The sequence below is a fragment of the Pelodiscus sinensis genome, chromosome 6 (assembly GCF_049634645.1).
Source record: "Pelodiscus sinensis isolate JC-2024 chromosome 6, ASM4963464v1, whole genome shotgun sequence".
NCBI classification, from domain to species: domain Eukaryota; kingdom Metazoa; phylum Chordata; order Testudines; family Trionychidae; genus Pelodiscus; species Pelodiscus sinensis.
This window is the reverse complement of record NC_134716.1, coordinates 8,710,931-8,725,282: the sequence shown is the minus strand read 5'-3', so window position 1 is coordinate 8,725,282 and position 14,352 is coordinate 8,710,931. Positions and strand designations below refer to the sequence as shown.

Sequence of the window (14,352 nt, the reverse complement as noted above, 5' to 3'; positions counted from 1 at the left end):
GGCCCTTATGTTGGATCTGGACCCTGCATGGAGCCCCCACTACCCTCGTGGGTTTGCCAGGGCATCAACTTGATGACACTCGGATGACTTAAAAGCTTGTCTTTTCTCCCAGACTCTTCTGGCAGAGGAGCATCGAATGGACAGGCAATGGCGGAAGGCTGCACACTGGCTGGAGGGGCATTTCAAAGGGGTTTTCAGTGTTGGACATTTGGACGTGGTATCACTATTTTTTTGCACACGCTCCGAGGGAATGTTTTTTATAGAACAGGCAAACCAGCTGTCTGATAGCAATGACTTGCAGTGACACTGGTCTGGGAGGAGGGGAGGGCTGTGTATTGCCTGTTTTCATTGGTGTTATCATTTTAATTACACAGGGCTGCGGCAGAGGGAGGGAGGAATGAATCTAATAGCACACACTGCGTTAGCGTGTAAACTGTTTACTGCAGCTATCAGGGACAAACCTTCCTCACCTCTTCTGCAGATTCAGCATTTCACAACTGGCTCAGCACATTATAGGGATTCCTCTGGCTAGGACCAAGGTCCTGATGCTAAGGTGCTGAATAGCCTCTGCTCAGTCTGAGCCAAAGGAACAAGCTCCTCATTCCTCACACTGAATTGGAGACACAGTGTGGGCCAGAAGACAAGACTGAACTGGGCTCCATTCCCATCTCTGCTGCTAGCCCACCAGCAAGTCCCCTCACCTTGCGGTGCATCTTGTTTCCTTTCATCCTGCACTGATCCAAGATCCTTGACCCTGGTGGGCAGAGCGCTGCGTGGAAACAAATGTCTATCTGTGGATAGGAATCAGTTTCCACTGGGCTCTACTGAGAACCACGGTGGACAAATGAGAAGAACATGGTGCCACCGTACCCAGGAGCCAATGCCCGGCACCGGCAGCTCCTCCCAGCTGGGCGGCTGTCCAACACCAGCAGGGCTGCATGACCCCAGACAGGAGACACGGCTGGGAGCAGGGGTAGGAGTGGTAGAGCCACGTAACTAAGAGGAACTGCTAGCATGGGGCACTGCCTCCTGGGAGTGGTGGCACCATCTTCTTCTCATTTGGCCGCTGTGGGTTTCTGGGAGTAAAGCCCTGCGGGTCAATGGATACCAATTTCTATCCATGGATATCCACATCCACTAGCGGGCTTTGGGTGGATGTCCTCTTGTGTGTTCAGATTGTAAACTCTCGTTTCTTAGTGGGTGTCTGTATGACACTATTGTCACATAAATTATACCACGGTCAGATAGCCCCAAAGCCAAATAACAAGCAGCATTAGAGTCAGAAAGGAGTTGTTCAACTTACGTGTTGATGTGGACACAAGAAAAAATGGCTATAAACTGGCCTAAGTGTAGTCTTGAAATGAAGTGAAAGTTTCTAACCATCAGAGGAGTGAGATTCTGAAATAACCTTCCAAGAGAAGAATGGGGGAAAAAACCTAACTGGATGGTATGAGCAGATTGCTTATAATGGCATGTAGCTGATCTGCAACTGATAGACGCAAATATCTCCTATACCCACTGATGGGACACGAGATGAGGAGGGCTCTGAGTTACTATAGAGATTTCTTTCCCGGGTATGTGGCTGATGGGGCTTGCCCACATGCTCAGGGTCTAACTGATCACCAGGAATTTCCCCCTGGGTCAGATTGGCAGAGACCCTGGGTGGAGTGGGGGAGGGACCCACCTTCTTTTGCAGTATGGGGCAAAGGGTACTTGCTGGTTTAAACTAGTGCAAATGGTGGATTCTTTGAAATTTGAAGTCTTTCACGGGTGGGGAACCTAAGGTCCAGGGGCCAGATGCGGCCCCCAGTTTGCCTGAGTCTGGCCTTTGAGGCTAGGGGCTCCCCTCCCCAGCACCGGGGAGCCTGTGCTGATGCTCCCACCCCTCCACCTCCCAGCAGGGCTGGAGCAAATAAAATCTATTTGCCTGGGCCCCCTAGGCTTTGGTGTGTGAGGGGAATGTGTCTTTTTTCCTTCTCAGTCAGGGTCCACATGCATGAGGGCTTGTGGTTTTGCTTCTTACTTGTGTGCAGCGCCCGACTGATTTTTCTGTGAGTCAGTAGCTCTTGACCCCCCGAAAGTTCCCTATACCTGCTTTAAATCACAATCTGAGGACGTCAGTACCTCAGCCAGAGGTCAGGGTGGGTGAGGAGTGCCATGTGCAGGAAGTCAGATGAGACGCTCCTGATGGCCCTTTCTGACCTTCAAGCCTACGGGTCTATCTGACAGTCAGAGGAAGAGAATTTTTCATTAACCTTAAAGTGTTTTCATTAGACTACTTTTAGAGAATGTTGACATTTTCAGGGTTGCTGCTCCTGGGCACAGAGGCAGGGCATTTTTACATGGAACTGACCTCTGAACAATTATAAAGGCCATTTCCTGATAACAGGGTAGGGGAAAACCTGATCCATTCAGGATGATGTGTGTAAGGGCTTTATATAATTAGGGTTCCCGTTTGTCACGCTACCCCCACATTGAGTGCAAAGACAAAGGCATTATGGTGTTTTCTTATCTCAAGGGTGATGACCCTGGCAATCATTTTCTAGAAGATGAGACTATAATTGTGTTTTGGCTGCTGCTACCAGGGAAGTATTTAATGCTGTCAGAGTCTTAAAACTGGCTTGTAAACGGCTTATTTTTCTGCCTAAAACCAGTTGCTTTTGTGCAAAGAGAAAAAATGTGGGAAATATTTTTACAGTTTTAAAATACTTAGGGCCCTGAGTCTGTTATGGACAAAACCTTGCACCTGTGTGGAAGTCAACGGGACACAGCAGTTTACTTGTGTCTTGTAAATTTGCAGGATCAAGGCCTCAAACTCCTTTTTCGCCTCCTTGCTGAACTAGGCTGACTTGCTGCTAAGCACTGCAGATCCTTCATTAGTTCCACTCTTGGAAGTTAATCAAGAGCTAGCACCTACACATAGCGAAGATTGAAAGCGTAATAGGGAAAAAAGTACAAATGTTAATGCCCTAACATTTTCTGGGCCGCCCATTGACGGCCAAGGTAGGGACTGGCTGGGGAGTCCATTCATGGGTTTGCTGACACTCCAGCAGGAAGATGGGTGGTGATGTTGTTCCATACTGTAGCAGGGCAGTCACTCTGCTCCAGGTGGAACAAGGCTTAAAAACAGCCCTGGGAGAGGGCTGAGACTGTGGAGCAAGTAGCTGAGGCAGGTAGCAGTCAATTAGGGCTCCTGGAGAGGAGGAGGAGGAGGAGGAAACTCTTGCTCCAGCTGTAGGGCAGGAAGGACCTGGTTGATGGGAAGCTCCAGATCAGGGCTGGGGAAAGGCAGGCAGAGCTGGGGAGCTCTGGCCAGGCAAACTCCCAGGCTGAGACCTTGCTCTCAAGGCCTGAGGGTACTAGGGCTGCAGGCGGGCAGCCAGAGCAGCAGGTCCACACCCTCTTGCCAATGATGAGTGGCCATTTCAGACTGCAGTTTGCCCCTGGGGCAGGGGCTAGATGATGACTGGTCACTGAGGCAAACGGGGGTATAGTGGGGTTGGGGTTCCCTGGTGGGAGGAACCTCAGAGTGCAGGGGCATTGCCATAGGGCAGTACCATGAGGAAAGGGCACTGTGGGATGGGAGGAACACGGAGCCTGAACCAGTGCAGAGGACAGGTAATGGAGGGCAAGATGCTGGCCAGCAGAAGGCGCTCTGAGGGTGAAGAGCTAATTCCCGAGGAGACCAGCAGGAGGTGCTGTGCCAGTGAGTCACAACCCTGTTCACATACATACCCAGGCTGCTATTCATTGATACTGCTGAATTTGCCTACAATTATGAGTGGGAAAAGGTAGAGGATGAGTGTGGTGTGGCCAGAAAGACCAACATCAGATAGTTGAAGGCACTGGCTGTTTCCACTCAGCTCCACCCTGACATTCGGAACCATTGACCCATCCTGACTTTATTCTAAAGTGACTTTTTAGCTCTTGAGAGGAACACCACTCTGCACCTGTCTGGCATATGGCAATGGTCCAAAACAACAAAAATTCAGCATATTCTGATTCAGGGGGCTTTAGGAGTGAACACCTGAGGAAGTGTCCCTCTGCAAACTGGAGTTTATAATGTATGTGTAGCAGATCCAACATTTATGTGAAACACACACCGTGTGTACACTTCATGATGCAATCTTTTCCCAAACAGGAAGGCTATTTTACTGGCCCTAGGTTGAGGACTTCTCTTTCGTTCACAGCTCTTAGCTGAAAATCCCCTGGCAGCAAAGCTGGAATCCGAGTGTAACAGATAGGAGCTGCCACTCCCAGCAGTAGGAATGGTGTCGGCTTGATCCATTGCTAAATGTCCAGGACTCTCCATATGAGAGCAGAAGCTGGAGTAACTCATGAAGTGTATGCTTGGCTGTGCCCATAGCATCTGATCAATGACTGGCTTTCTTGCAATCCGCTTGGAATGGCTCAAAGACTTTGCTGTCTAAATAGAGGAGGTAGAAAAAGATGGGAAAGGGAGCTATGCCGTACAGACAGAAGACTTCAGAGGACAAGCTGAGCCACGTACATTGCACAGATGGGTCCAGGATGTTTTCAGTTAGTTGATTCCTATGTCCATCTCTACACCAGGAGCTTTTGCTGGCATAATAATGTTGGTTATGGGTGTGATCTATTTACAATTGCATTCTTATGCTGCAGATATGCTAGCAAAAAAGTCCCCTTGCTGGTATGGCTTATTTTGCTCTAGGAACTGAGTTAACTCTGCATGGCTTCCTTTATTTCTTGTTAAAGTCCTCTTCTTCCATTCCAAGATTTTCTAATGCAATTTGCTGTTTCTAAATGGCCTGCATTTCTCTTTCTCACCTGCAGTTTCTCAGTCTCACTGTCACTGCAGGTTTACAGCACATGGTAAGTCTAGTTTAACAGCCTGACCCCAGCACGATTCTGTGGTGCCCAGCACCATACGATCACATATCAGTCCATCCCCACAAAACTCCATATTTGTACATGACTGCGAGCTGTCTTACATTTGTAACATGCTGATCTGAGAGTTCTGAATGTCCTTGGTTGTTGTATTAACCATATCACTCACATACTGCATTCTTGGGTGGCTCGTATAGTTCTTCCAACACATTAACGGTCTGTAAAACAACTTACTTTTTGTAACTGGTCCCCATTCCTGAATGGCAGGTGGCATTTCTCACCTAAGGACTTGTCTACTTCCGTTGAAATTTTACAGATGGGATTAGGAAGTTGTCAGTGGACATTTCTCCTTTTCTCTATATATTCAACTTCTCTTTGCCTACACTAGATCTTCAGCTTTCACAGATTCATTTGTACTAGTAATTTCTTTAATTTTGTGATTTAAATCCACAATAGCGCTTCTTATGTTTTTAAAGAATTGACTCTGATGACAACGAGCTAACATCTGTAATTCCTATGTAACCCACACACCTAGCATATGTCTACACTGCACGCTTATTTCAGAATAAGCTATTCTGAAAAATATATTCTGAAACAGCTTATTTTGAAATAGAGCATCCACACTACAGGAAAGACTCAAAATTACTCTGAGGCAGGCTCCCCTAATGTGGATGTGCCATCTTGATTTAGAGCCCGAGGAAGCGATAGGGAGAAATTACTTAAAATGGCCCTGATGAGGAGCTATTTCAAAATAACAACAGTGGAGCACCTACACTGCAGCTATTTCAAAATAGCTGTTTTGAAAGAGGAATTATTCCTCGTGAAATAGGGTTTACAGAAGTCAGAATAAGCTACCCATTATTTCAATATTATTTCAAAATAATGGAATTGCCATATAGAGGCATTTTTATTTTGGAATAATGCTAGTTATTCTGAAATAACAGTGCAGTGTAGACACACCCCAATGTGGTTCGATGTCCCATGTAATGGCCATTAGACAACTTACAGTGAGAGATAAGAACAAGGGAGCTCTATAGCCTTAGCTGAGAGCCAGCTGGCTTTAAGCTGTACAGGTGCCTACCCTAAACTCCAGAAGTCCCAGGTTCAAATCTATCCAGTGGTGGTTACAAGTGGGGGCTCTGGAGCTTAGTGTAGGAGCCTCTACAGGTTCAACTCTGCTGGAAAAGGACTTTGCAGATGTGTATATAAATAGTGGGAGGAGTGTCCGGGAAGGGAACTGGGGGATGCAAACATTTATGACATAGATGATTGGTTATTGTTTGTTTGTATAAGCAGTAGCACCTAGATGCTACAGTCTGGGCTTGAGGATTCTTCTAGGTACTGTACACACATGACAGAGCACTTGTGCCTTCACACAGATTCATATAAACATACAGAGAAAATGGTGTACTTAAATATTACTCACCTAAAATGTGCTGGTGGGTATTTAGGGGGTTATGTGATATCTACCACCACCTTGCACAGGTCAACAGCAGAGTCCTGGGTAGAATAGTTATCACAGGGGTATGAGACATGATTGTCCTTTGGTCCCATCTAGTAGGGCACAACCTATATATGTTGTGTAAAGCTACTTTTAAACAATCAAATAATTACTGTGACCTAGAGGACTTTTTTTTTTAATATTAGATCTGGCAAAGAGGTTACAGTTCACCTCCCTCATGTGCTTTACCATTAGGAAGCTGGAGGCCAGTGCAAAATGTGGTGGCCTGCTTGTTAAGTGAAGTATCATAGCACCTGTGCTCCAGCACTGCACTTTGGGCTTGAGGATGGGGCTTAAGGTGTTGGTTCAGATCCTAAATGGCCTCTCTGCTTAAGGGAGTGTGCTCACTTAGGCCTTGTCTACACTAACCCTCCACCGTCGATCTAATCTACGTGACTTCGCGTACGCAACTAGCGTAGTAAATAACGTAGCTGAAGTCAGTGTACTTACCGCAGTGTCTTGTGTGCAGTAAGGTCAGCAGGGGCAACTCTTTCATCGACGTTGGCCACTCTTCCCGTCCTCTGGAGTACCAGCATCAACAGGAGAGCTCTCTTGGACCGATTTATCATGTCTGAGCAGACATGATAAATCAACAGCTGATGGATTGATCACTGCAGCATTAATCCTCGGCATAGTGGAGACAAGTCCTGATGTTCTAAGTAGCCTCACGCTTTCTCATGGACTGCTGAAATTGGGGATAACACCATGGAGTATGTGCCTCATTCAGGGTTCCCAGTGTGACAAACAGAGAACACATCTGAGTCCTGGCACAAGGGAGAGGCCAAGGGAACAGACACAACTAGGGAAGACTGGTGGTTCAGCACAGGATGTGGGGAAAAGGAGCAGTAGTCCCAACAAGAATTAGCCTAGAGTTCATGTCTCCTGGGAGCTCCAAGGAGACAGGAGAAATGGCTTCAGCATAGGCTCAGGCTGGAGTCATAGATCTGTGAGGAACTTGGGTTGAAACGACTTCCAAATCGATGTGAATTTATTTTTGTTAATAAGGTTTTTTTAATACATCTTTAGTAAGAGTTCTCTCCTCGTGAGGCTCTGTGGGTTACTGGAACTCTGATAGGGCCCAATTTGAATATCCATCCATGTCAACGGTGGATACAATTCTGGCACCTTCAGCAGAGATTCATTTCCTTGCATCCAATCTGGATCTGGCCTTCTCCAAAGTGTGAGCTCTGCCTGCCAGCTGTTAGCTAGCTACCAATCAGTCAGAACTAAACAGAAGTCACCCTCCGATACTCCCTGCACCTCTTGCTACCAGAGACCTGCTTGGCACCTCATCTGTGACACACATTGGTCAGCTGAAGGGAAGCCTTCCTTTTGATCGACCTGGTAGGCACCATACTCAACTCTTCTCAGCTGGAAATCACTTTACAACACACCTAGCGCGAGCATCCTCAGGTTGTAGGAATTCAAATACTTGTTTTATCACCATCCAAAACAAAGGATGCTAACAAAAGACTCACTGGCAAAAATATCACAGGGAACAACTCATTCTCTTTGATCCAAAGCACAGGTCTTAACCCCAGATTTAAGGATGGTCTCAATTAGCTATAGCTAGTTTTAGGCTTTTCTTTTCAGGCAAGCCACTGGAAAATACATAAGAAATCTCACAATATAAAACCGATCCTGCTGAGCATGCATCCCCACCACTCAACTTCTTACCCTCAAAGGGCTTTTACAAACATTAGCCAATGAATGAACAGGCGCCTGAGTAGCTCTGAAGTGGTCCAGTAAAGGGTGTTGGACATACCCACAAGCCACTGTGTTTCACTCTACCCACCCCAAGAATTGCTCAAATGCCACATGTTGCAGCAGGTGTAAATGTTACAAGTGTCTCTCCCCCTTTTTTCTTGTGCATAGTGCTTTGAGGCCCTCTTAAAGTGATGCCCTAAGCTCTATGTATGGCTCACAGACACCTAAATCCAGATCTGAATACAGTCACTAAAGAACTGACTTGCTCCCCTTTGAAGATGGCGGACCAGACACTCAGCCAACATAAGCTGGTGTAGCTCCACTAACTTCAGTAGAAAGACACTAATTTATATTAGCTGAGGATTTGGCTGAGTGATCCCCTTCTCCCCCAAGGAGCACAGCTTTATATCAGCAAGTCAGGGTGTCAAGCAAGTCACTGGAATAGCATCCATCCTCCCATGGAGTTCATAAAAGTCTCATCACTTTTGTGGCAGGTCAGTGACAGCTAGCTCCAATCAGAGAAGCTACCAGCCTTGTTACCTGGTGTCAGTCATCAAGCGATGAAATATGTTGTCGCAAAGGCTATAACATGTAAGCATCTTGCATAATGGTTTCATAGCAAAGAAAAATCCTTCACCCTTTGTGGCAAATGTAGGTCTCTGGGACACTACATAACATAATCTTGGGAATTAAAATCAGATTGTAAGCCTTTCAATGCGGGGAAGGAACAGCAGGCTGTGGGTGGGCTGCCATACACCGTGAAGGCTGACTGTTAATACCCAGATGTCGAATGCCAATTTTCCATTCGCTGCTGTAAAATAGCAGACTGTCATGTGGTAAAAATAACCATGACGTGCCGACAGAGCATTCCGGTGCTTGCTTCACCTACAGCACTTAGTCAAGAATGTGTCTGCGAAAGTTCACTGGGCATTTATCTCGCGGCTAGACCAAAGGATACATTTCATGTTTGTGAGTCGCAGAGTTATTTACTGCCCACAGTCCACTACAAGTGTAGAACTCAGGGAATATCAGCCGAGGGCAATGGCAAAGCCTTACAGAGTTGAAGAAGAAACCGTATCAGAAAAAGGAAAACAGTATTATCCCTAACGCTGCTCTTTCTTGGTTTTGGCTGCTCTGTGCCATTCTTGCACACTCCTGCCTGGCATTTTACTACAGATTTAAAAAAACAGGCCACACAGCCTTGAAGTCATGTTTGCTGAATCTAATATAGGGTGGACCCCTCTGGTCTAGCACCCTTGGGACCTGAGCGGTCCCGGATGAAGGAATTTGCCAGACCAGGGAAGACACCCTGCCTTCGCCCCCTCAGCCTGTGGCCCCTTCCCCCTGCTGGCTCCTTTGGCCCTGCTGCCAGCTAGGAGAAACAGCTGTCCCAACCCCATTGCTATAGCTGCTTCTCCAGTCCCACTGCTGGCATGGCCGCATGCAGCAGTGGTCCCGTTGCCAGCCGGCACGTGGCCCCAGTCAGGCTGCCGACCTGCCATGGCCCCAGATGGGCTTCCCCTGTTGGGCTGCTGTGGCCCTGCCTTACCGCCAACCGGGCTGCCACGGCTCTGTCTCTGTTGCTGGGCCGGCATGCACAGGCTGCCCCTACCCCGCCTTTTGTGGGAGACTCAGCTGCTGGCCCTCCTGCCCTGGGACACTCTCATTCAGCAACAGCTGGACCACGGGTGTCGCTGGGCGAGAGAGTTCTGGTTTAGGGAGATGCAACCTGTAGTTCAAGACTGATTTTCATTTAAGCCCCATCTAACTTCTGTTTAGACCCAATCATGCGCCCACTGAAGCCAAAGGCAAGAGTCTAAGGAGACTTCAAAACAAGATCAAACCCACCATATATGCTAAACATGTCAGCTAATGATTAGTCCAAGTGTTCAGAAGAAAATATCTCCTCTCTCCTCAAACTGAATCATTGCCCAAATCTAGATCCAAATGAGCAGCCAGTACAAGATTAGGTGACTTTTGAGTAAAAGTCTTCGTGGGAAGAAGTTTTCTTTCTGGCTCAGAGTAAAAAGCTGATTTCCAAGCACTTACGACTCTACAGAGGCTACTCACGTAAGTTTGAAAAAAGAGACACAGCAGCCTCTTCTGCCCCCCTCCTCTCTTTTCTAAAAGCATGTAACATCAAACTCAGTCTTATTCCATTGCCCAGGGCTAGGTCAGAAATAAATCCCTGGGTACGAAGATCGCTCCGCTGTGTGACTCTCCCCATCTTGCTTTTTCTTGCTTGGTTAATTATGCTTCTGATGCTCCTAGGATTCCTCCCTCTCTAAGCAAATTTAAATAATCCCAAATACGCAGTGGTCTCTCTCTGATTTTTATTTCAAGGCTCTTATTCTGCTTTTATTTTGCCACAGTCTTTGTTTCCTTGCTTTATCGTTTGTCTGTTTTGTACTTCTGTATGCTCTTTGTTGGTAATTATCTACACAATTACACAACAGTATTTAGTTATTTGTAATGGCTTCTATATTCTGGACTGTTGTACTTTACAACTTGTTTTTATGATGTCTGTGGGCCATGCCGACTTTTTGCATTGGACTGGGATTGTGTATGAAGAAATGCTGACTATGACAGGCCCTGATTCTGCAAGCACTTGTGCAGGAGTGGTCCTATTAAAGTCAGCGAAATTACACACATGGGTAAAGTAACTTACCCGCATAAAGGTTTGCAGGCTGAAGGCCATACTTGATGGTATCGTGTCTCTTGTTTTTCATGAAAATCTAATGACAAACCAGGAAAAACTGAAACACTGCTGAGTTTTCAGCTTTGAGTTTTTCAGCCCTTTCCAACAAAGGATCCGATTCTGATACACGCACCCACCATGGGTGCGCCTTGCTGCATACGTGGTCCCAATGATTTCAGTGGGTCCACTTGTAGAGTGAGTTGCTATTCAAAGTGAGGCTATTCAAGGCAACAGTAAATTCCAACTCTTAGTTGCAAATATGTGGTCTGTGTTAAATGTGAAACGTAGCTATTCAAACAATCGACAAGAGACTACTAGTCTTCAGTAGTGCTCTAGAAGAATTTGGAAAACATGATGGATTATATAACAAACACAAAGTATTGGAACTCAACAAATGCTGGGCCGAGATCTTATGAGGAGAAACATTCAATTTGCAAGACACATTTTAATACGCTCAGCGGGTGATGCTGATTCCCTCTAATTTTTCCCACCTAACTTTTCCCACCACTTGTGAATTTTCTAGTGTGTGCTAATGTGGAAGTGATGTGTGAGGTGGAGGTGAGAGGATTAGTGCCTTCTTCTACCATCAAGCTCCATGTATACACACTGAGCTTGCTTCTGATTCTCGCCAGTGATCTCTCACCAGACCTTTTCAATGTCCCTGCTAATCTTATCCATCCATGTGTGGATTGTTTCCATCCATGTGCAGAAGAAATGTTTGATGTGCACTGAGCCATGATGAATGTGCATCACCACTAGAAACATAAAACCTAGCTGTGGGCACTCCGCTAATTAGCTGGGCAGCATCCGAATCTCTCCTGAGTGGCCCACACAAGCGCACAGCTTACAGGGAACACTGGACCTTTTCCCACTCCCCTCAGTGGTCTCCTGTCACAAAAGGGAGAAACACCCACCCCAAATGCCTTGTTCTCCTGCCCAGGTGAAAGGATGGAATTCCCACATTTTAGCCCTAATGGTCCCTCCAATTTAAAGTGGGACTGTCAGATTAAAAGTCATGTTTAAAAAAAAAAAAAAAAAAAAAAGGTTCCTTCACTGTGTTGCTAATAACCCTGTTGCGAATTCACTCAGAGGGAATGGCATTGAGAGAGTCTTAGGGTGGGATTTTCAGAGTCCTGCTGAAGCCATGTGGCTACACATCTTGTTCCAGCGTATTACCATGCAACTCTTTCCAGGGCTCTCAACTCTCTAACATGTTCTGGCTCCAGGCCTCCTGGGACGCAGCTCACTATCTCAAGGTTCTGCCCTGGCTGGGTGCCAACAGCAAACGGAAATCATCATTTTAGGGTGTTCAGGCTTCTTTGTGGCTCCCTCTTCCAGCTCCTGCTGGCTCCCTTTGTCCCCACCACTCGCAGGAACATAAGAACGACCCTACTGGGTCAGACCAATGGTCCATCCAGCCTAGTGTCCTGTCTTCCAACAGTGGCCAATACCAGGGCTTCAGGGGAAGTGTACAGCACAGGGCAGTTGTCTGGCACTCAGAGGCTTAGGGTCACCCCGAGCATGGAGCTGTGTCCCTGACTAGCTTGGCTAATAGGCACGGATGGACCTATCCTCCATGAACTTCCTCCTTAACACTTGCCTCGATGGGATCTGGTGGGAGGGATCTAATTGTCAAAGGAATCTGTTCAATATTAGGAATACAGGTCTCCAGAGAGGTCTCAGTCCTTGTTGTTCTTTTATCCCAGTGGCCAGATGTTGCTGTGGCAGACGAGGGAATTGATACACTCAGACTAAGTGACTTACCCATGGTCAGGGCCGGCCTGAGCCATTCGTGTGTCCCGGGAGCACGCTGCTGCCCCCGGGAGTGTGATGCCCCCTATCCCCAGGTGCCCAGGGCATGTGTGGCCCCGCTCTGGGTGCCTGGCAGCCACGCACAGCACTCCCTACAATGGGGAACCCCAGGCGGTAGCCCAGTTGTCCTGTACCTTGGGCCGGCTCTGCCCATGGTCACACTGGAAAGCATGTGTCAGAGCAAGGAACTGAAACCAGGTCTCCGAAGTCCTAGTGCTCTAACCACTGCACCATCCTTCCTCTCCTTCAGGATCAAGACTACTCTGAAGACCGGAATTGCAAATACGTGAAGTCTGTGGAACAAAATTCAACCTTTCTTATGCTGCTGAAAATCTAAGAGTTCATGCACTGACTTCAGTATCTCAGGGTTTACATGGGCATAACTGAGGGAAGCACATGGGCTTAAGCTTGTTCTCCAGCAGGAAAAGCATTTGCTCTTGTTGGTGTTAGAACACACCCTTTGAAGCAAAGCAAGCAAACAGGGCGACATAAGGAGTAATGAGAAATCGATTTAAAAAAAAATGGTAGGGGACACATTCGGCAGTGGAAGGCATGGACACAACTCCTTGGGCAAGATTCTCTGTTACCTTGCCCCTTGTGTAGTTAACTGCATCCGTGTAAAGCAGAATGGTAAGCAGTGTGTGCACACTTTTTGCATGGACTGTGCACTGATGTAATGACAACAGGAGATGCACGGCAAAGGAGATTCTGGCGCAAGTGTTTAAGGGACACCACACATGCACACACAACAGGGGGCAGAATCTAACTTGGTAAAAGTGAAGGAAAACTGCACCTACCTATGGATGTTGTCTTCAAGCTTTTTCACTTTGAACTCATCCTCTTCTGACTGCCTCCGTCTGGCCTCTTCTTCTTCTGCTGAGCCAGCAGGAATACCCTGCAGCAGCCATTTTTCTCGAAGTGCTTTGGACTACAAGTTAAAAAAAGAAAAGACAAAAGAGAAGAGTTGAAAGTAGGAAAACTGAGTTCCCTGAGCTGGAGGAGAAGCCTTATCTGCTTCTGAATATGTCACAGGCCCTACTGAATTACTAGTTAGCACTTTAAATATGATATGCATCATACACACTGGCTAATCTTTGAGGGGTTTGCCCAGATGTCAGATCAGCCAAAAGTCAGTATTTTATCACACAACCCAGTCAACCTGTAGAACTCCTTGCCAGAGGATGTTGTGAAGACCAGGACTATAAGGCCATGGCTACACTTGGAAACTATTCCAAATTGCTTAAATTGATTTCATAACTCTTGATTTAACAAAATCAAAATAGCAGGTCCTCATTATGAAGAAGCCTTGAAATTAGTCTCAGGAAGGCTCTGTTAATTTTCCTTCCCAGGGCACAGAGGCTACGTCTAGACTGCAGGCTTCTTGAGCAAGAAGCTTTTTTCGGAAGAGATCGTCCCAAAAATCTTCTTGTGCAAGGGAGTGTCCACACTGCAAAAGTGAATCGATAAAGCGATGCGCTTTTTCAAAAGATAGTGTCCGTAGTGCCTGGACACGATCTCGCATGTAAGCAGTGATTGCTATGGACAGAATAGTCACCAGGGCACCTGTGCTTTTTCCTCTTTCCTCTTCTGAAAAAACTCCCTCTTCCTCATCCACATGTGACGTTTTGCAAAAGAGTTCTTTCGAAAAAAGTCTTCTTCCTTGTAGAATGAGGATTACCAAATGCACAAAAAACGCTCTGTTCTTTCAATTTATTGTTGAAAGAGTGTGCTTGCAGTGTGGACATAACTCAGGTTTTGTTGGAAAAAT

General features: G+C 46.7%; 1 protein-coding gene across 6 annotated transcripts in view; it reads right to left on the bottom strand.

Moving 5' to 3' along the window:
* Window positions 1-14,352, bottom strand: part of PALM2AKAP2 (PALM2 and AKAP2 fusion) — a 356,683-nt gene that overhangs the window by 251,231 nt on the left and 91,100 nt on the right. For all 6 annotated transcript variants that reach the window (XM_075931391.1, XM_075931393.1, XM_075931392.1 and 3 more), the window contains exon 3: window positions 13,382-13,512. In XM_075931391.1, coding sequence (XP_075787506.1) covers window positions 13,382-13,512 — 131 coding nt within the window. The remainder of the gene's footprint in view (window positions 1-13,381; window positions 13,513-14,352) is intronic.